This window comes from Spinacia oleracea, chromosome 4, assembly GCF_020520425.1.
Source record: "Spinacia oleracea cultivar Varoflay chromosome 4, BTI_SOV_V1, whole genome shotgun sequence".
In the NCBI taxonomy this organism is placed as follows: domain Eukaryota; kingdom Viridiplantae; phylum Streptophyta; class Magnoliopsida; order Caryophyllales; family Amaranthaceae; genus Spinacia; species Spinacia oleracea.
In genome coordinates this window covers 45818696-45841509 of record NC_079490.1, presented here as the reverse complement: position 1 = coordinate 45841509, position 22814 = coordinate 45818696, and the positions used below count along the sequence as shown (strand labels likewise).

At 34.8% G+C, this 22814-nt stretch overlaps 1 protein-coding gene, 1 long non-coding RNA gene and 1 other non-coding gene across 3 annotated transcripts; 1 reads left to right on the top strand and 2 right to left on the bottom strand.

The window, feature by feature from the left end:
• Positions 1–8913: 8913 nt before the first annotated feature.
• Positions 8914–10791, bottom strand: LOC130459201 (uncharacterized). Its single transcript, XR_008918426.1, has 2 exons — positions 10092–10791; positions 8914–9297 (listed from the first exon to the last, which is right to left on the bottom strand). It is a non-coding gene; the product is annotated as an uncharacterized lncRNA (long non-coding RNA).
• An 8827-nt stretch (positions 10792–19618) lies between these two features.
• Positions 19619–21949, bottom strand: LOC110776133 (myb-related protein 330). Its single transcript, XM_021980688.2, has 3 exons — positions 21493–21949; positions 20695–20824; positions 19619–20328 (listed from the first exon to the last, which is right to left on the bottom strand). Exons 1-3 carry the CDS (start codon positions 21623–21625, stop codon positions 19644–19646), a joined length of 948 nt encoding a protein of 315 aa, XP_021836380.1. The 5' UTR covers positions 21626–21949; the 3' UTR covers positions 19619–19643.
• TRNAN-GUU (transfer RNA asparagine (anticodon GUU)) lies at positions 20430–20503 on the top strand. Its single transcript has one exon. It is a non-coding gene; the product is annotated as a tRNA-Asn (tRNA).
• Positions 21950–22814: the final 865 nt, after the last annotated feature.

Genomic DNA, 22814 nt, shown 5'->3' with positions numbered 1-22814 from the left:
TGACTGCAAGTTGTAGGTTTCTTCACTATTTAATAGAAGAATCTCATAGTTTCATTGACCTGATCTCTATGTTTCTTCACTATCTAATAGAAGAATCTCATAGTTTCAGTGACTTGAATTCTATGCCTACTTGGGTATAGAACATCAAACAATAGAATATCAATAGCCACTTGAAAGTCCTTTGAATATTCTGTTCTCCTTGAAGCACTTGTAAAGTATTCTAAGAGATGTCTATTCTTTAAAGCCACTTGTAAAGTCCTTACAGAATAAGTTCGGATTTTCTGAAGCACTTCGAAAAGCCTCCGGAATGTCCGTTTATGTTTGTTGTTTGCCTCGAAGACTTTCGAGGTCTATTTTCTCCCACTTGTCATTTTGGAAACGAATCTCCAAAAGGACATTATTTCGAGCAAACAAACATTATGTTCTCAAAAATTCGTGGTAGAAACAATACCCTTGTGTCTCATTTGAATAAATCACAATGAAACATATATCTATACTTGGGCCTTAGTTTGTCAAATGACAAACACTAAGCTCCCACTGAGTTTTGCAACTCTCTAGATATATTTTATGAAAAGTTATTACTTTTCAATAGCTTTTACGAATTGGTTTAGTTTGGTGGTAGTTGAGCATTTTGTTTTAGAAATTATAGGAAAAGTCTTTATGATTCATCATTGATCGAATCAAGTACTAATTGACTTCGATCATTCCAACTTAGATATGCCATATCTTATGGAGCTAGATTGTGAAATTACAACACACAATCATTGATGATCATATTTGGTCTCAAGTAATCATCAACATGATCTAACCTAGATCTTTATGATTTCTTGCCAAGTGGATTTTATACTTCTGAATCTTTGAACTAGCCAAACAGATTCAACTTACATCACATTTGAGTAAATAAACCTATATTCACTCAAATCCATGTGAAATAATAAAGTCATAAAATCTTTCTTTAGCTTTGAACTCTATTGTCTAGGCGTTCTAACAATAGTTCAAATCTATTGTTACTTTCAACAAGTAAGACTAATCGTCTTAAATTGATCTAGAAATCAGTGAACTTTCAAAAGTCCATTAAAATAGAGCTTTTGAATGTTAACTTGTTGATATGGTCTAAGCAACAATGCCAAAGATTAATGGAACTCAAATCAAGGGTTTGATTTGAACCTAGTAAAGTTCTTTAAAGAGTTGTTTGTTTTAATCAAGCATATTGACTCAACCTGTAATTGACCATTTCATTCAAATAAACAAACAAACATTGTTTTTGTTTTTCTTGAATGTGAGTCTTTCTGTGTTTGAAGCAGAAATTTAGGTATGCTGATTATGGAACAAAATAGCCATTAAGTTCCAGCCTTTGAAAGGACTTAAAACAAACTTAGATGACCCTACAATTAATGTAGCATTGCCATGCTTCATTTCCCACTTGTAGGTCATTAGTGTATCCTAGCTTCCATTGTTTGAGTTATTACCGAAGTAAGAACCTCAAGCGGTATATGATACCAAGGAAGTTTGATTGCTAGGTCACTTCTCTTTAAACATAAACTTACAGGTAGAAACGGAATTGTAAATTCCTTTCATCTGTTCCTTTGTTTTCCTATTTCTTGTACCCTTTCTTATAGCCTTAAGAATTGATTTCTCTAGTGTTGACTTTTATATTTTGTTAGACATGTCCAATGTCACTCCAACAAGGTTCTTTCTATTTAATTTATGTTGAATATTCTGTTTCAACTAGATGATCTTACCAGAAGCTTCTAAAGTTCTCTAAGCATCGATCTATTCGAATGTCTAGGGTCTAGACTCATTCGAGAATTAAATGGAAAAAATATTTTAGGTTGTTAACCATTGGTAAAGCTGAGCGTTTAAACTCAATGCTTTATGATCTCAAAACTACATTGTATTTTGAATTCACAAGCACCAATTGGTTTGCCATTCGATTTTGACATTCGAAAACAACCATAAAAGTCGCTAAAAGAAACGTACATTTTAAATTGCTCACTTTCTCTCTTTTCCGTAAATCGTTCTTGGATTCACTACCAATCGAGGAAATTTACAGTTACCTTTCTAAAAGGATTTATTGCAGTGCAAGATATTTAATTATAAACAATAATTAAAACATACATTGAAGCATGCAAAGTCTAAACATTTATCATGAATAATAACTTGAAATTAAAGCAACCATGCAATTCAAACAAGTTATTAGCATTTTATTCGATTTTATTGTTCCGGCAGGTGTGAATAAAATGATTCCAAGACCCTAAAACCATTGAAGAATTAAGCACAGTTTGTCGACTCAATTCTAAAACATTTTAGGTAAGCAAAAGCCTTTTGCTAATAGTCTAGAAACTACTCTTGGTTGATAGGTACGTCTAAGAACTTATTAGGTAAACCTATCGATTTTGCCACGACATAAAAGGACTCCTTACTTATATCATTGAGTTTCACCAAAACTAACATGTACTCACAATTATTTGTGTACCTTGCCCCTTTAGGACCAATAAGTAACACCTCGCTGAGCGAAAACTATTACTAGATTGATGTAAAGGATATCCAAGCAAGTGTATATTTTGGCATGGCACCTTTTAACTCAATTTTTAAGTTTGGAACTTAAGGCTCTTACTATGTTGGTTAGATTTTAAGTGAACTAAAATCCTTAATCATGCAACATAATCAAGCCACAATCTTATGCATAATTAAGACATATTTAAAGCAATAAATAACTTAAAGCATGCATAAGATAAATGTGATCTAGTATGGCCCGACTTCATCTTGAAGCTTTAACTTCAAAGTCCGTCTTGAAAATCTCCGTGGGAGGCACCATTTTCTTCAAATAGGATAAGCTATAATTAAAACTAATTACAACTATTTGATGGTACGCAGACCATATTTGAATTGAAACACAACTTTGGTACTTTAGACCAATTACATTCAAATTAATGGTACGCATACCATATTTTCTATCCTATTTGGGCCATACTAGTCACTTCATAACCTGCAAAACAGTACATATACAATATATACCATTCACCCATTCATTATCATGAATGGCCCACATAGCTGGTTAGTAAAACACATTATGCATCACGTAAACATTTGCAGCAATTAATCAAGGGCACCAATAATCTACCAATTATTCAGTCCTTATTAATTCTAATCAAGTTGTTTTAACCTTAAGGATTCGTAGACCTAATCAAGAGTTTATGACTAAAAGGGCTACCACTTAAACCAATAAATTCATATGCTTTACTAATTTTAAACATAAAAATGTATTTCAAGTCTAACCGGAAACATACAAATTTAATTAAAATTTAAAGCTCATATAAATTTATAATTGAATCCAAAAGTTTAATTTAATTTCAGTCGTATTTAAATTAATTCATGATTTTAATTTTAGTAAAATAATTAGAATAAATAAAATTTATTATAATTACAATATTCAAAATTAAAATCCAAGAAAATAATTTAAATTATTAATTTTAAAATTAATTAAAATTACGTAAACTGAAAAATTTCAAATTAAACATTCAAAACGATCTAATCGCAACGCAAACACCCTACGCATCGCACGCCCATGGGCCGCACGCACACAGCCATCGCTGGCCATGTGCGCGCAGCCCATGCGCTCGTCGCATAGCTGCTGCATCTTCCATCGCAAGCCATCGCACGCTGTGGTGCTTGCTGCGCGCGCGCCAGCGCTCGACGCACGCGAGCCATCGAGCGCGGCGCTCGTTGTGCGCGCTCGCCAGCGCTCGCTGCGCGCGCTCGCCAGCGCTGGCTGCGCGCGCTCCATCGCTCGCTGTGCGCGCGAGCCATTGCTCGCTGTGCGCGCGAGCCATCGCTCGCTGTGCGCGAGCAATTCCGCGCGATCAACGCCGGGCGCAGCGCTCGTGGCACGCGAGCTTGCGCTCGCTGCGCGCGAGGCTGCGCGCGCTTGCGCGAGGCAGTGCGCGTCGTGGCGCAGCTCGCTTGCTGCCCACACGCGACTGCCTTGGCTTGCCTTTCGCCCATGCCCATTTGTTCATAGCTCGTGGCCCACGACACAAGGCAGGGCTGCTGCCTTGTGCTCGTGCACCATGCCTTGCTCATTGCATTGGTGCCGCACGGGCTACGAGCTCCCTTGCTCGTCGTCGCATGCCCGCACTATACAACACCCCTTAAGGGTAACACGAAGCGTCCATTGCTTTGTGCGTGCAAGTTATATGAACGAATCGCATAAAAATTTAAAATTTATATTTAAAATTAATGACAAATTAATAAATAATATTAATTTCATAATTTTAGGGCGAAAAATCGAAAATTTATTATTCAATTGATTTCCGATTGTCATGGATTCAAGTCTAGGTCATAAAAATTTAAAATTTATCATAAATTTACAATTTTTATGGTGGTTTTTAATCATAGGTTTCTAATTAAATTATAATTAATTATGAAAATCAAATTAATTCTAAATTATTCTAATTTTCAACAAATTAATCATAATTACAAATTAGATTGCATAATTAACAAGGCTAGGCATTCAAACTTGTTAAACATATACAGTAGGTCAATCAAAAATTCAAGATTTATCAACAAGAATCGCAAATATTTAATTTAACATCTTAAATTTACGAAATTTTGCATTCGAAAAACTAAAACCTTCGAAAAGTCATAGTTAGGCTTCGAATTTGAGAATTCTGGGTTCGGCAGAAAATTACTATTTTTGTCAAACTTTTAGAATGCCTTTTACATGCGGAATTGACACAAAAATCACTCGATTTGGATGAGTAACGAAGAAACTGCCGAAAAACTGCGTACGTATAATTAATTAAACGCAATTTGCAATTAATTAACAATTACGAAAATTAATCACCCCTTTTAATTCTTGCAAATTTGTAATATTTAACCATGTTCATGCAAATTAGATTATGAAAATAATAAGGGGCTCGTGATACCACTGTTAGGTTATGATACATATGACAATTCATAAATCATGCGGAAACAACCATTAAGCCAAGAATACATATTATTTACACATAATCATATAGCATAATTTAGATGCATACTCTTTGTTGCGTGCCTTCCCTAGCTGCGCCCGAACCGAACAAGAACAAGTCTTTTAGGACTCCAAGTGTCGTCCCTCCGTAGATAGTCCACAGCACGTCCGGATCCGCCTTAAGATTGACCAACTAGAGTCGCCCTTAAGGTACTAGAATTTTCGGCACTCTTAGGTAAGAAATATGGCTGAATTTTTCTCTCAAAACTCACTTTGAATACTTGAATTAATCTCGAAAAATATGTGACCCTAGGCACGTATTTATAGAGTTATGGAAAGGGAATTGGAATCCTAGTAGGACACGAATTAATTAAACTTAGATTAATTCACTTTGCTGTGGACTATCTACGGAGGGACGACACTTGGAGTCCTAAAGACTTGTTCTTGTTCGGTTCGGGCGCAGCTAGGGAAGGCATGCAACAAAGAGTATGCATCTAAATTATGCTATATGATTATGTGTAAATAATATGTATTCCTGGCTTAATGGTTGTTTCCGCATGATTTATGTATTGTCATATGTATCATAACCTAACAGTGGTATCACGAGCCTCTTATTATTTTCATAATCTAAATTGCATGAACATGGTTAAATATTACAAATTTGCAAGAATTAAAAGGGGTGATTAATTTTCGTAATTGTTAATTAATTGCAAATTGCGTTTATTTAATTATACGTACGCAGTTTTTCGGCAGTTTCTTCGTTACTCATCCAAATCGAGTGATTTTTGTGTCAATTCCGCATGTAAAAGGCATTCTAAAATTTTGACAAAAATATTATTTTTCTGCCGAACCCAGAATTCTCAAATTCGAAGCCTAACTATGACTTTTTGAAGGTTTTAGTTTTTCGAATGCAAAATTTCGTAAATTTAAGATGTTAAATTAAATATTTGCGATTCTTGTTGATAAATCTTGAATTTTTGATTGACCTACTGTATATGTTTAACAAGTTTGAATGCCTAGCCTTGTTAATTATGCAATCTAATTTGTAATTATGATTAATTTGTTGAAAATTAGAATAATTTAGAATTAATTTGATTTTCATAATTAATTATAATTTAATTAGAAACCTATGATTAAAAACCACCATAAAAATTGTAAATTTATGATAAATTTTAAATTTTTATGACCTAGACTTGAATCCATGACAATCGGAAATCAATTGAATAATAAATTTTCGATTTTTCGCCCTAAAATTATGAAATTAATATTATTTATTAATTTGTCATTAATTTTAAATATAAATTTTAAATTTTTATGCGATTCGTTCATATAACTTGCACGCACAAAGCAATGGACGCTTCGTGTTACCCTTAAGGGGTGTTGTATAGTGCGGGCATGCGACGACGAGCAAGGGAGCTCGTCGCCCGTGCGGCACCAATGCAATGAGCAAGGCATGGTGCACGAGCACAAGGCAGCAGCCCTGCCTTGTGTCGTGGGCCACGAGCTATGAAAAAATGGGCATGGGCGAAAGGCAAGCCAAGGCAGTCGCGTGTGGGCAGCAAGCGAGCTGCGCCACAACGCGCACTGCCTCGCGCAAGAGCGCGCAGCCTCGCGCGCACCGCGAGTGATGTCGCGCGCACAGCGAGCGATGGCTCGCGCGCAAAACGAGCGATGGCTCGCGCGCACAGCGAGCAATGGCTCGCGCGCACAGCGAGCTATGGAGCGCGCGCAGCGAGCGCTGGCGAGCGCGCACTGCGAGCGATGGCTCGTGTGCGACGAGCGCTGGCGCGCGCGCAGCGAGCACCACAGCGTGCGATGGCTTGCGATGGAAGATGCAGCAGCTATGCGACGAGCGCATGGGCTGCGCGCACATGGCCAGCAATGGCTGTGTGCGTGCGGCCCATGGGCGTGCAATGCGTAGGGTGTTTGCGTTACGATTAGATCGTTTTGAATGTTTAATTTGAAAATTTCAGTTCACGTAATTTTAATTAATTTTAAAATTAATAATTTAGATTATTTTCTTGGATTTTAATTTTGAATATTGTAATTATAATAAATTTTATTTATTCTAATTATTTTTACTAAAATTAAAATCATGAATTAATTTAAATAACGACTGAAATTAAATTAAACTTTTTGGATTCAATTATAAATTTATATGAGCTTTAAATTTTAATTAAATTTGTATGTTTCCGGTTAGACTAGAAATACATTTTTTAGTAAAGCATATGAATTTATTGGTTTAAGTGGGAGCGCTTTTTAGTCATAAACTCTTGATTAGGTCTACGAATCCTTAAGGTTAAAACAACTTGATTAGAATTAATAAGGACTGAATAATTGGTAGATTATTGGTGCCCTTGATTAATTGCTGCAAATGTTTACGTGATGCATAATGTGTTTTACTAACCAGTTATGTGGGCCATTCATGATAATGAATGGGTGAATGGTATATATTGTATATGTACTGTTTTGCAGGTTATGAAGTGACTAGTATGGCCCAAATAGGATAGAAATATGGTCTGCGTACCATTAATTTGAATGTAATTGGTCTAAAGTACCAAAGTTGTTTTTCAATTCAAATATGGTCTGCGTACACTAGTGGAAAAAGGGTCATTTGCATCGCACTTTTAAGCACATTTGCGTCGCACATCGTGCGTGGCAAAAGCTCGCGACGCAAATGACTAAAAGTCATTTGCGTCGCACATTTGTGCGACGCAAATGAACCTTATTTGCGTCGCACATTTAGCAAATGTGCGACGCAAATAACTTTTCAGGCATGGTGCTGAAAAGTCATTTGCAACGCACATTAGCTAAATGTGCGACGCAAATAAGGTTCATTTGCGTCGCACATTTAGCTAATGTGCGTTGCAAATGACTTTTCAGGCATGGTGCTGAAAAGTCATTTGCAACGCACATTAGCTAAATGTGCGACGCAAATGACTTTTAGGCGAAAAAAAAAAAGTCATTTGCCACGCACATTAGCTAAATGTGCGTTGCAAATGACTTTTTTTTTTTTAAAAAAAATTCGTTTTTTAATATTTTAGTTACAACCCAATAAAAGGCAAATTCACCATAGATCACCCAACATGTTGATAACCTAACTACACTTTTAACATAAAAGTTTAAGTGAACCATAAACGAATGAGGCCCAAGATATCATTCAAGCAGATGAAAAATAAAGTGGAGATGGAAACAATAGCCATGAGATGAGTAACTTGAATATGGAGCTGAGTAAAAACAGCAACAATCTCTAGGAAGTTGATGACCAAGTTGCAAAGACAGAGAAACTTTGACTGCAACAGACTGCAGCCATAAAGTTAGTACAAGAAGCACTTAATGCAATCCTACAATATGATGCAGAGTCATTTCATCAACAGCCAAATCCAGTCCAAGAAATGGCTAATAGTTCTGTCAGAGAGAGAATTTCAACTCCTACAACCTCCATCAAAGAAAATTGCAGCTAAGGTGGTGAAATAGATGGAAAAGTGACTGGTAGATCAGCAGAAAAACAACAGCAAACAGGTAAAAGATCCTACAAAAAGAACCAGATGAACATAAGAGTTCATGAAAACAAATGTCCAAGAGTTTCAGCAAGCTCAAAAAATTGTTTGTGCCTGCAAAATTCATCAAGGCGATGGAAAAACTGAAGAAAATAAACCCACGCAAACCACAATACTTATCTGCTGTACAAACTCATAATTCTAGTTTACAAACTTTTAATAAACTTCGCCCGTATTACATTGGTGTTGTAAGCTCTTACAACAGTTGAAGCAATAGAAACTCACCGAAAGACACCTTAAAACATTCTTCATGATAGCCATAGTACAACCTACGCAACCTGCTTTCTGTTTCATTAGAATAAACAACTTCCCAACTGATCATCACAAACCTCAGGACACTTGCAAGTTTCATTAATAATAAAACAACCATAGCAAGCAGGCATATATACACTTCCCAACTGATCATCACAAAGACTACCAACCAGAAACAACCAAAAATAAAGGTTATCCAACATCCAAGTTAGATATGGTTACATATGAAGCACCCATAATAACCAAGGTTATCCTACGTCTTCCTGACAGTCACAATATATAAAAGGAAAGATATGCCAATACAATCAAAGGGCCCAGGAAATTCATTGTGAATGAAAAAAAGAGAGCAAGCTCTAGATAATTAGTGGATGCAAGATTCCAATTTAATTTATGCAAGAAAAATACAGAACTGTAAAAATCAAAAAAAGAAAAGAAAATGAATGCAGGACCTTGCGAAAGGCATTGTTCACGGCGAGCATCAAGCTTACACAGGTTCAATTTCTCCGGCATATTCGCCTGTTACATAAAAAAACTCCATTGTCAGACCAAAATCAAACAAATTACAATATGAAATAAAAATAAAAATTTGAACCGAGAAAAAAAAAGCCGAGAAATTAAAATTGAAGCACACTAAATTATGAATTTACAGCGTTCGTGCGACACTAAGCCACAAATCTGTCCTAACTAATATTCTAGGCTTTTTACTATAACTTTAAGCAAGTTCGTTCTGGAGTCTGGAACGACCAGTCTATGGTCAAATTGGTCGCCATTAACTGATACTATTAAGAGGACATTGTATATCACTGCACCTTATTCCCCTTCCTCATGACACATTTCTAGTCTACTTCAGAAATTAAACCAAAAATTCTCAACTTTCCAACAAAACTCTAAAAGCGCTAACCAGATCAATAACCAACCATTATTCTCAACTATAACACTAACTAACCAATCCAAATCAATAAAAACATCTATGAAATCAACAAGAAATATACCAGGAAATTAAGGGGGGAAAGAGTAAAAAAATCTAGCAAAGAAATCACAATATATCACAACAATCAATCATTCTAAAACAAACAATGCAAATTTCGGATGAAAACTAAAATTAAGAAGAAGAAAAAAAGGAAACAAAGAGAGTTATTCAAAGTCAGTAAGTAAAGAAGAAAGATACAAACTTCTATCTGAATTCATACAACTTCAAGCTGATTAACATTTGCAAGCCAAAATGTATAGCTTAATCAAGAACAAACAACAATAATTCAAAGTCTTACTATAGTCTCATACATTTTGGAAACATGAGGAATGAAACTTACCATCGGAGTAAATCTTCTTACTCCCAAACGAGACTCAATTCAGCCAAACCACTGCAACAGAACATTCAAATGAACACAATGTCAGAACAAAAAAAATCTGCGCAAAATTAACAAAAACAAATTCATAATCCCTAGCAAAATATTACGCACACTCACCCCCTCATTGTTCTAAATTATTGGAAATTAGTGACCTAATTCACGTAATTTCTCACCAAATCCCAAACCCAAAAAAAGAAACCCTAAATCTTTCAAATTAAACAAAAAAGTAACCACAAAATTCAATGAAAGTGTACCTGATTGAGTAAATAAGGGAATCAATTGAAGAATTAGGGTGAAGAAGATGGAAATTGAGGGTAAGTAAGTGTACCTGATGGAGACAGGGATCGATTCCTATTCAGTGGGCATTCTCCAATGGAGGCGGCGGCGGCGGCGGCGGCTGTGGCCTACGGTTCCAGCGAAACTCTCTCTAAATGTAGCTGCGCCTGGTGTAGGGTGAAGAAGATCGATGGAGGATGAGGGTGAAGAAGATCGAAGATCGATGGAGGATGAGGGTGAAGTCGTGAAGGTAGCTGCGCCTGTTTGTTTTGTTCTTCGACAAATTAGGGTGCAGTACGCGTGGGTGAGGAATAATTAAAAACTTCCGAATTTTTTTTACCTCCTCTGCGTCGCAGAATTACTAATCTGCGACGCAGGTGACTTAAAGAGTCATCTGCGTCTCAGATTAGTAATTCTGCGACGCAAAGGAGGTAATATTTTGCGTCGCATTATTACTAATCTGCGACGCAAATGACTCTGAGAACATTTTAGAGTCATTTGCGTCGCAGATTAATAATTCTGCGACGCAAATGACTAATTTTAAAGCTTAGAACTGTCAATTGCGTCACATGTTTAAATGTGCGAGGCAAATGTGGTGATGCAAATGATTGTTTTTCCACTAGTGGTACCATCAAATAGTTGTAATTAGTTTTAATTATAGCTTATCCTATTTGAAGAAAATGGTGCCTCCCACGGAGATTTTCAAGACGGACTTTGAAGTTAAAGCTTCAAGATGAAGTCGGGCCATACTAGATCACATTTATCTTATGCATGCCTTAAGTTATTTATTGCTTTAAATATGTCTTAATTATGCATAAGATTGTGGCTTGATTATGTTGCATGATTAAGGATTTTAGTTCACTTAAAATCTAACCAATATAGTAAGAGCCTTAAGTTCCAAACTTAAAAATTGAGTTAAAAGGTGCCATGCCAAAATATACACTTGCTTGGATATCCTTTACATCAATCTAGTAATAGTTTTCGCTCAGCGAGGTGTTACTTATTGGTCCTAAAGGGGCAAGGTACACAAATAATTGTGAGTACATGTTAGTTTTGGTGAAACTCAACGATATAAGTAAGGAGTCCTTTTATGTCGTGGCAAAATCGATAGGTTTACCTAATAAGTTCTTAGACGTACCTATCAACCAAGAGTAGTTTCTAGACTATTAGCAAAAGGCTTTTTCTTACCTAAGATGTTCTAGGATTAAGTCGACAAACTGTGCTTAGTTCTTCAATGATTTTAGGATCTTGGAATCATTTTATTCACACCTGCCGGAACAATAAAATCGAATAAAATGCTAATAACTTGTTTGAATTGCATGGTTGCTTTAATTTCAAGTTATTATTCATGATAAATGTTTAGACTTTGCATGCTTCAATGTATGTTTTAATTATTGTTTATAATTAAATATCTTGCACTGCAATAAATCCTTTTAGAAAGGTAACAGTAAATTTCCTCGATTGGTAGTGAATCCAAGAGCGATTCACGGAAAAGAGAGAAAGTGAGCAATTTAAAATGTACGTTTCTTATATCGACTTTTATGGTTGTTTTCGAATATCAAAATCGAATGGCAAACCAATTGGTGCTTGTGAATTCAAAATACACTGTAGTTTTGAGATCATAAAGCATTGAGCTTAAACGCTCAGCTTTACCAATGGTTAACAACCTAATATCTTTGTCCATTTAATTCTCGAATGAGTCTAATCCCTAGACATTCGAATAGATCGATGCTTAGAGAACTTTAGAAGCTTCTGGTAAGATCATCTAGTTGAAACTTAATATTCAACATAAATTAAATGTTAAGAACCTTGTTGGGGTGACATTGGACATGTCTAACAAAGTATAAAAGTCAACACTAAAGAATTCAATTCTTAAGACTATAAGAAAGGGTACAAGAAATAGGAAAACGAGGAACAAATGAAAGGAATTTACGATTCCGTTTCTACCTATAAGTTTATGTTTAAAGAGAAGTGACCTAGCAATCAAACTTCCTTGGTATCATATACCGCTTGAGGTTCTTACTTCGGTAATAACTCAAACAATGGAAGCTAGGATACACTAATGACCTACAAGTGGGAAATGAAGCATGGCAATGCTACATTAATTGTAGGGTCATCTAAGTTTGTTTTAAGTCCTTTCAAAGGCTGGAACTTAATGGCTATTTTGTTCCATAATCAGCATACCTAAATTTCTGCTTCAAACACAGAAAGACTCACATTCAAGAAAAACAAAAACAATGTTTGTTTGTTTATTTGAATGAAATGGTCAATTACAGGTTGAGTCAATATGCTTGATTAAAACAAACAACTCTTTAAAGAACTTTACTAGGTTCAAATCAACCCCTTGATTTGAGTTCCACTAATCTTTGGCATTGTTTCTTAGACCATATCAACAAGTTAACATTCATAAACTCTATTTTGATGGACTTTTGAAAATTGATTGATTTCTAGATCATTTTAAGACAACTAGTCTTACTTGTTGAAAGTAACAAAAGATATGAAGTATTGTTAGAACGCCTAGACAATAGAGTTCAAAGCTAAAGAAAGGTTTTATGACTTTATTATTTCACACAGATTTGAGTGAATATAGTTTTATTTACTCAAATGTGATATAAGTTGAATCTGTTTGGCTAGTTCAAAGATTCAGAAGTATAAAATCCACTTGGCAAGAAATCATAAAGATCTAGGTTAGATCATGTTGATGATTACTTGAGACCAAATATGATCATCAATGATTGTGTGTTGTAATTTCACAATCTAGGTCCATAAGATATGGCATATCTTAGTTGGGATAATCGAAGTCAATTAGTACTTGATTCGATTAATGATGAATCATAAAGACTTTTCCTATAATTTCTAAAACAAAATGCTCAACTACCACCAAACTAAACCAAATTCGTCAAAGCTTTTGAAAAGTAATTTCAGAATAACTTTTCATAAAATATCTAGAGAGTTGCAAAACTCAGTGGGAGCTTAGTATTTGTCATTCGACAAACTAAGGCCCAAGTATATATATATGTTTCATTGTGATTTATTCAAATGAGACACAAGGGTATTGTTTCTACCACGAATTTTTGAGAACATAATGTTTGTTTGCTCGAAATAATGTCCTTTTGGAGATTCGTTTCCAAAATGACAAGTGGGAGAAAATAGACCTCGAAAGTCTTCGAGGCAAACAACAAACATAAACGGACATTCCGGAGGCTTTTCGAAGTGCTTCAGAAAAACCGAACTTATTCTGTAAGGACTTTACAAGTGGCTTTAAAGAATAGACATCTCTTAGAAGACTTTACAAGTGCTTCAAGGAGAACAGAATATTCAAAGGACTTTCAAGTGGCTATTGATATTCTATTGTTTGATGTTCTATACCCAAGTAGGCATAGAATTCAAGTCACTGAAACTATGAGATTCTTCTATTAGATAGTGAAGAAACATAGAGATCAGGTCAATGAAACTATGAGATTCTTCTATTAAATAGTGAAGAAACCTACAACTTGCAGTCAAACTATTATCATATAGATTAATGAGTTTGTGACTTGTAAGAAAGCTATGACGAAATATAGATTCCCTAAAATGGTTAGAGGCCATATATAGACTATATGTTTAAATGGTTAGAGGCCATAAAACATACTCAATGTTTTGATGACAAAATTGAAATTTTGTTGATTTGCAAGAATAGTTTCACACCTATTGGTTGCAAGTTTGTTTTAAGGATAAAAACCATCAAACATGGAATTGTGTTCACGCACAAAGCTAGATTAGTTGCTAAAAGGTTACAAGCAAATTCATGGCATGGATTGTGTTGAAACCTCATGCATAATCGTAATGCTCAAGTCTATAATTCAAGCAATGATTGCATATCGGTACATATAGCAATTGGATGACAAAACAATTCCTCAATAAAATGTTGGAATAAATTATGTACATGGTATGTCATAGGATTTGTGGATCCAAATAAATTCTTGAAAAAGAAAGCTAGCTTATGAAATCTAAGTACAGATTTAAGCAAGCAATTGGGAATTAGAAATGTATTTTAGTGAAGCTAATAAGTATTTTAGTTTCATAAAATGTACATGATTCTTATAGATATATAAGAAGTTTAGTGGGAGTACATAAAACTTAATTGGTCCTATGTGTATCACACACATATCTCTCTATTGTGAAATAACATTCAAATGCTAATAACTTAGGTTTGAAATTATTCATCAATGTTGGACCAAGGCGAAACTTAGTGCATACTGGGTATTAAGATCTATTTACAAAGATCTTATATTAATGTTTTAGATTAAGTAATGGCATTTACTAAATCAAACACGAATGACTCCATTGGAGATATTCGACCCATGTGAATAAATCTAAGTAAAGAATGTTTGAACTATGTATAAGCATTTACTAAGTTAAACATCCAAGGATCTAAGTAAGATTCTTAACCTATATTATATGTCAAAGAATTTAGCTGGATTTAGTATCTACTGAAACTAGATGAGCTAAAGTTACATGAATAGAATTCAATTGGGAATTATTCTGCAAAAGAATTTATCATGTATGATATAATATGAGGATCGCCATAAACGTATCGTATGACTTTAGGCATGACGAACATATACCAATCTCTATTGATCTAAGTGAAGATCAACTAGATTGAGATCAAGAATACTTATGATACTTGAAAAGGTACATAGGAATAGTTCTTGATTCAAGGAAACAAAGATATGCTAAATATTGATGCTACACGCATAAACACTGGCAAAGGATCAAGCAAGACCCTTTGGAGTTAACCATTGATAAGGACGAGCTATAGAGCATCGTGTTTTGAAAATGGCAACATGGGTTGGAGACCATGAGTTGTTGCGTGGGAAATTAAAATAATAATTTCTATGTTCCAAGATATAGTTGGAGAATCTTCCACATATCTATGAACTGCCTGGATAGGTAAATCCAAACAAAGCATCACTAGCAACCTATACAGTTGAAGTAAAAGTAATTATTGCCTAAGAAGCAATAAAACAGGGTTGTTTAAAGTTCTTCACTGAACTTGGGTAGATCACCTATCTGCTAGCTTGATGGTTCTTCATTGAAAAATGCGTAGAACCACTCTTGAAGCAAGAAAAACGTCTGCTAACTTGATGGTTCTTCATTGAAAAATGAGTAAAACCACCATCGAAGTAAGAAAGACTAGATCACATAATAAACAAACTCGAAAAGATCTTATCATCATATCTCGAAGAACATTCGATGAAAAGGATATTAAGATTGGCAAAGCATGATAACTAAACCTATGCAACAAGTGAGAAGCAACACTCACGTTGTAGCACTGGAAATCAAGCATAGCTTTGAATTCCATGAATTGTTTTAAAAGATGGGTTTGAGGCCCATGGTTATAAAACATTGGGGTTGAACATTTATCATATATGAAATGTATTTTCATATTCCATTTAATCTTGGTTTAGTATTAAATGATGAGTCCCTTCAAATTTGACGATATATTCAATGATAGACTGTCAGGACCAGTCCTGTGACTAAGAAATGTCTATCAAGTGAACTTGAATGTCAAAGGTTGAAAATGGTCCCTAGTCGGAGTTTTCTATAAAATTGGACGCATAGAAAACGTTAGACAATTAGAATGCAAGATGACTAGTAGTTCTGTTTCTTGAACTATGTGGACATGGCAATGTCATAATCATTTGCATAGATACTTACTTTGGGAAGACTAGTATCGGACAAGACCTATGAAACTTTACTGTAAGAGATGAAAATCTGTCATAAGTAAATTTCATTAAAATTATTAGACACTAAATCCTCAATACCTGAGTGATTTGAGATTACTTGTTTGAGAACTGGTTGCTTTGACGTTGACCAACCGTCGCACCGTAAAAGGAGGCTATAAAGGCAACGCTCAGGTAATCACCTATCAAACGAAGTCTAATCTCAAGATCGCAAGATTGGGATTGTCCTCCCATAAATCGGGATGAGATGCTTAAAAGTTGTACAAGGCCACTCGGAGAGCTAGAAACTGTGAAATGCATGGCCGTGCTCGGATGAATCATAGGCTATGATTATCTGTCTATTTGATCAGTTGAACTCTGAAACCGAGGAACACCTCTGGACATAATAAGGATGACAACTCTTACCTTATGTTCAAGAGCAAGCATCGAGCGACAAAGGAATTAGGAAATGCACACTTGTCCCTAAGGACAAGTGGGAGACTGAAGGAAATAATGCCCTTGGTCCAAGTATGCATTCTATGTTAAGTCTAATAAATGCGGTTCAGTATTAATTAACAAGTTAATAATTCAGTGAGATCAAGTGAACTGAATGCCTAGCTAGAGGCCGCTTCAGTTCAAGTGGAATTAATGATATTAATCCACAGCTTACTCTTGACTGAACCCGTAGGGTCACACAAATAGTACGTAAACGGATCAAGTATTTAATGGCATTAGATACTCCATCTATGGATATTCGGAATCGACGGATCTTGGTTTCAGTGGGAGCTGAGATCGTCACAGGAAAGAAATGAATACTCCGGAAACGATGATATTGCCGGAAACGGAAATATGGATCGTATCGGAAATATAAATATTATCCAAGTCGTAGATGTTGCCGGAAACGGAAACATGGTACGTATCGGAAAATATTATCGGAAATGGAAATATTGCCAGAATCGGAAATATTGCCGGAACAAAATGCTTATTCGGCGAGCTTTAGAAATATTCAAGTACGTTGGCACAACATTTTTTTAGAAAATAAACCCTAGATTAGACTATGTGGGTTTGCATTAAGAGAAAATTGAATCTCTAATTGTATGGTGGTAACTTTGCTTTAAAGATTAATTTAAGGAACCTAAGGCCGGTTTGTCCAAAAATATCTTTGTTAAGCGTGATGTAACCTTTGTATTTTGTTGTATTTAGCATGTTGGTGATGAAAGCGATAAAGAAAATAAAGCAACATCACAATACTAAATAAAGTGTGGAATTAGTAAATACAAGACCCCCTAGAAAAGGACTAGGGAGTAGGTCCACATTGCCTAGAAATGGACTAGGCAAGTAAAGATGCGGAATTGAAAGTGCGGTATTGAAATTGCGGTATTGAAAGTGCGATATTGAAAGTGCGATATTGAAATTGCGGCATTGAAAGGTGCGATATTGAAATTGCAATATTGAAAGGTGCATAATTGAAATTTGTACTTGGGCACATGAGATTCGAACGCCAAGCGGCTCCTTAAAAATAAGTGCGCCCGACACGAATTCAAAGCCAAAAATCTCAACTTGGGAGAGGTTGCTCAACCCAAATGTCCTAGATTTTGTATGTTAAACTTGAACTTGAAAGCTTGAATATTGAAGTTTTGAACTTGAAATAATTGAAATTTGAACTTGAAATGATCCTAGTTTAGGGAAATAACTATGAATAACCCTAAACATGGTAAGATCTTGAAAATTGAAAACTTGAACTTGTATTTTGAAAATGGAGTTTTGAATCTCAAAAGACTAAACCTTTAAATGTTAAAAGGTGTTATCTTTGATTACCCCATGTTTGATGGTGATTCTAGTTCAAGAGGTGATTGTAAACAACTTGGACATCCTTGAATCTTTGAAAATTGTATTTTGTTTTTTGGAAAAGTTTGTATTTTTGGAAAACATGTGTGATTGTTGCAAGTGGTGTTTTTTAATGATTAAAAACACCAACTTGCTAACCATTTAGAAATTAAAGCAGCATAGTAGATTAGAATGGGATTCGGATTTACCTAGTTAGATTTAGACAAGAGCACCCAATTGCTTTTTTTTGAATTTAGGAACTTTGTATGTGTTTTTGAGGAGTTTTTGAGTTGTATTTTGAGACGTAATGTCGAAATTACGACGTTGTATTGTTGTTCTCCTCCGTATTATGCTGGAAATGAGGGGTATTTATAGAAGGAATTGGTGCAAGGCACCAGCACACGTCAGCGCAGGGCGCTGGACCAGCGCTTTGCGCTGGTGACGTGGCTTGAATGCCGCCAATGCAAGGACGGGGAATCCGTCCTTGTTTCGTCTTGTAGTGTTGTACTTGTTGTACGAATAGTACTAGGTTTGGCGTTTTGTATTTTCTTGGAGGTTAAGGCATCATTTAGTGTCTAAAAACAAGCCTTTCTCGGGTTTTTGAATTCCGGTTTTACGGGACGGGGCCCGGCATGCTCGGTTTTGTGGGTCGGCGCCCGAATTTGACTTGCCTTATATGATTTTGAGTGGAAAAGGCCTAGTAAAACCAATGGGATGGTCTACTAGATGAGTTTGTACTTGGATTTTGAAATTGGATTTGGAAAGTTGTATTTTGTACTGAGTTCCGGGAAGGGAACGGTCTCGGGGGTTGGATTTTGGATCTTGAATTTGGAAATATTCTTAGCAATTGGGATTTCCGCCTGGAGTTACTCCAATCACCTAACAAGGATAATGGTATCGTCATCATCCCAAAGGGGAGACACAAATTAGGTGTCTACAATGATGGGGCGACTTTAGATTTTAGATTGGGCTAACGACAAAGATAAGTGTAAATGGTTGACTAACAAATAGAAATTTGATGTTGGTGGACGGGTATAAGGATAACATGTACCCATTTGGTGATGGGACGAGTTTGAATTGATTGGAATTGAAAATACTCACCTAATCATATTTATGTATGTCACTTTTAAATATTTCTATAATATTATAACTAGGATTTTTTGGTATTTACTACCTTAAAAATACACCATGTTTGTATTTACTACCTCGTGAAAATTTTATTTTAAATTACTACCTTAAAGTTCCCATTTTTTTATATTTACTACCACTTTACAGTTTTCTCATTTTAAAATTGAGATATCGATCTCTTTCGTTTCTTAATCATTTTAAGTGATTTAAAACCCATTCTTCTCATTTATTTGTAAGGATTTCATAGGGATCTTGCTTTTAACATTTTGTAAAAGGTAAAACTAATTAAATATTATTTGTAAAATTTTAAAATATATAGGAATTATCAGACGAATTGTTTTGAAATGTCGTTCTCAATGAAATCTCTATAGAAAAACGATAATAATGAACTTTGAATCACTTTAAACGATTAAGAAATGAAAAAGATATCTTAATTTTAAAATGAGAAAACTGTAAAGTGGTAGTAAATAATAAAAATTTGGAACTTTAAGATAGTAATTTAAAATAAAAAATTCATAAGGTAGTAATTACAAAAGTGGTGTATTTTTAAGGTAGTAAATACCAAATTTTCCTATATTCATAATTGATCGACAATTGGCATAGCACAGTTACTACACTGCTGGTTACCTTTCTTCTGAAACCCTAAATTGTAACACAAACATACACTTCCGTCTATACTACTTAAAACTGGCATTCTTGTACCACGCCCGATATATTGGTAAGTCGTCATATATTGTTCTTCTTCACTCTTGATAATTTCATGATTAATCGAATTAATCTTGGACGAGGCAGGGAGGCTAATAGACAAATCGAGGTTAATTTCTTTGTAACCACCTTGTTCCATACTCACAACACTGTTACTACTACTATTAGAATGTCCACGTTCACTAATATTAATATTATTGGACCTTGTAATAGTTGGGAAACTAGTGCAATAATATTTGCCATCACTTGTACTTGCTGAAACCTCGTACTCGAGGTTTGATCCTAGGCCAAAATGTAATGTTGAACCTTGTACGTTCATCAATTGGAAACCATTACTAGTATTACTCTTATTTCTCTTGTTATCATTGTTGCATAACATATTCTTCGTTGTACCACTTGTAGCGTTATCATTGGTAGTGGTAATGGTTGAATTGACTAAACGGTGAGTTTGCGGATCGATTCCTCGACTAATAAGCTTTCTTTTGATGTGGGTGTTCCAGTAGTTCTTTATCTCATTATCCGTTCTTCCTGGTAATTTTGCAGCTATCAGAGACCACCTGAAACTCAACACACATCAAAATAGGTTTAGAATTGTAGGCATTTAAATATTAGATATTTTGGATTTTTTAATTATATATACGTTCAATATAACATCAAAGCTGGAATAGCTCAGTTGGTTAGAGCGTGTGGCTGTTAACCACAAGGTCGGAGGTTCGACCCCTCCTTCTAGCGGTTTTTTTTTGAAACAAATAACTTGGACTGCGTAATCAATCCTCCCTTTTTCTTATTTCTTTGTTTTTTGTTTTATGTAATTAGCTAGACAAGAAAATAAAAAAAATAAAAAAAAGTTAATTACATAATATTATGGTAAGCACCACAAATTTCTAACCAAATTAAAGGCAAATTAACTATGTAACACATACTTGTTACCAAGCAAGCTATGAAGGTTAATTATGAGTTCGTCTTCTTCGTCACTGAAATTGCCTCTCCTTAGATCCGGTCTAAGATAGTTTATCCATCTTAATCTGCAACTCTTTCCACATCTTTGTAAACCTGAAAACATAAAATATTACGTCATTATTGGCATTATCTCAAAAACAAATGTGTACATACAAAACATATATGCGTAGCTATCTCATCATTTAAATGGGATGATTTCCAAATATTTAATTTTTTTTTTCTATTCGTTCACTACAAAAAGTTATACCGTTAACGGACAGGAATTAATCTTTATTAATTTTCTCGTCTAATTAGTGAAAAGGAAATTCACGTAAAAAGTGGTAATATTAGCCTTGATAAATTACTCTAAACACTCGTTAATCACAAGTTACAATAATAACCTCGAGAACTAAAGGTTAGCCATCCCAAAAATTATAACACGTGGAAGGTGAAACTCTACAACATCAAGGTCGTAAAGAGAAACTCCTACCAAACCATCAAACTTGGCTTCTTTGTAACACGCGAGTTAAGCCAGTACACTACGAGGAGTTCCCACCGTTTTTGGCGAGTGGACTAATCTCTCGCTAGAGTTTGTATGGGTATCTCGATGGGCAGCATCCCTCCCAGTTGAGATTTATTCCATACCCAAGGCTCTAACCCGAGATCTTGATTAAGTAGCGAGAGACCCTTAACCACTCATGTCAACCTCAATTTGTTTAAATATGTAATGACAATACGTAAAAATAAAAAAAAATAAAAAAAAACAAGAGTAACGAACGTACCGGCGGATTTTGGAAGAGACCTCCAACAACCTTCACCATTAACTTTGATATAATTAACGAGACGCTCGTCTTCCTCTTTAGTCCATGCACCTTTGTTGGTGTGTTCTTTCTCACAACATGGAGATCTACCCATCTTCAATTCTAACCCTATTTTCTTTCTTTTTAGCGTATAATATTTCTAGAGAGAGAGACAGGGAGTATGACAAAACTAGGGGTGTTTAGATGATGAGAATAATAAAGGGTGTATTTCTTTTTAGAGAATATAAATGTTGGGTTAAGGAGAAAAATATGTGAGTGGGTCAAATTGACTCACATTAATCCAACCATATAATATAAGTATATATATATGGAGTATAATGGAGATCGAGTAATATTTGACTGAGTTGGTAGAGAAAATATTAGGACTATTGGTTTGTAATTAAGTTAGTGCTGGATTTGGTAGGTAGCCCTACTTTTTTTTTTTGATGTTGTTGTAGAGTTATTTCTCTATAACTTATTTATTTATAATGAGTAAATTTATTTCAATTCATGCCGTTGTACCTAAACTTCCTTCATTTAAGTTGTCCCATGTGTTTGTTTGTTATGGAGTATTTTTTTTTTATATTATATAAAAAATTTCTTTTACCTCTCCTCATTTTCTTCATGGGTGGATCAATTCGATCATGTGAGTGACTGAGTGTATATGTGCGTTTACTTCCTTCCTCTTAGTAGATGAATGGATTTGACTATGATAATGTTTACGAACTACCAATTATGTTTACAAACTTTTATATAAGGCGGTCTTACACAAAAGACCACCTTGATGTCCTATAAGTTAAGCAATTAAATCAATTAGTTAAACACTTGAACTAATTAGTTAAGCACTGAAACAAATTAGTTAGACAATGAAAATAATTAGTTAAGCACTAGAACTAATTAGTTAACCAATAGAACCAATTAGTTAAACAATCAAAGTGGTCTTTCCGGTAAGGCGGTCTTATACAAAAGTTGCCGTAACTTAGGCTATATGCACAATACATTTCAAGTTCGAATTTCCTTCTCTCGACCCTCATTCGTAATTTGTATTATTCGTATGACTCATTTACAGCAAAAGAAAATCTAAACTAACTTTGACCATGTTTATCAATATTTAGTTGGATTAATCTTAATATAAGTATTTTTAAAAATATTAATATTTTTATTACTTTTACTATAATTAAAGATAATGATAGTCAAATATTGTATAAATAATGTCAAAACTGATACATACTCCGTATATTAAGAAATAGAGAATGTATTAATTTTGTAAATTTATACCGTGCTTGATAACACTTAAGGTAGTG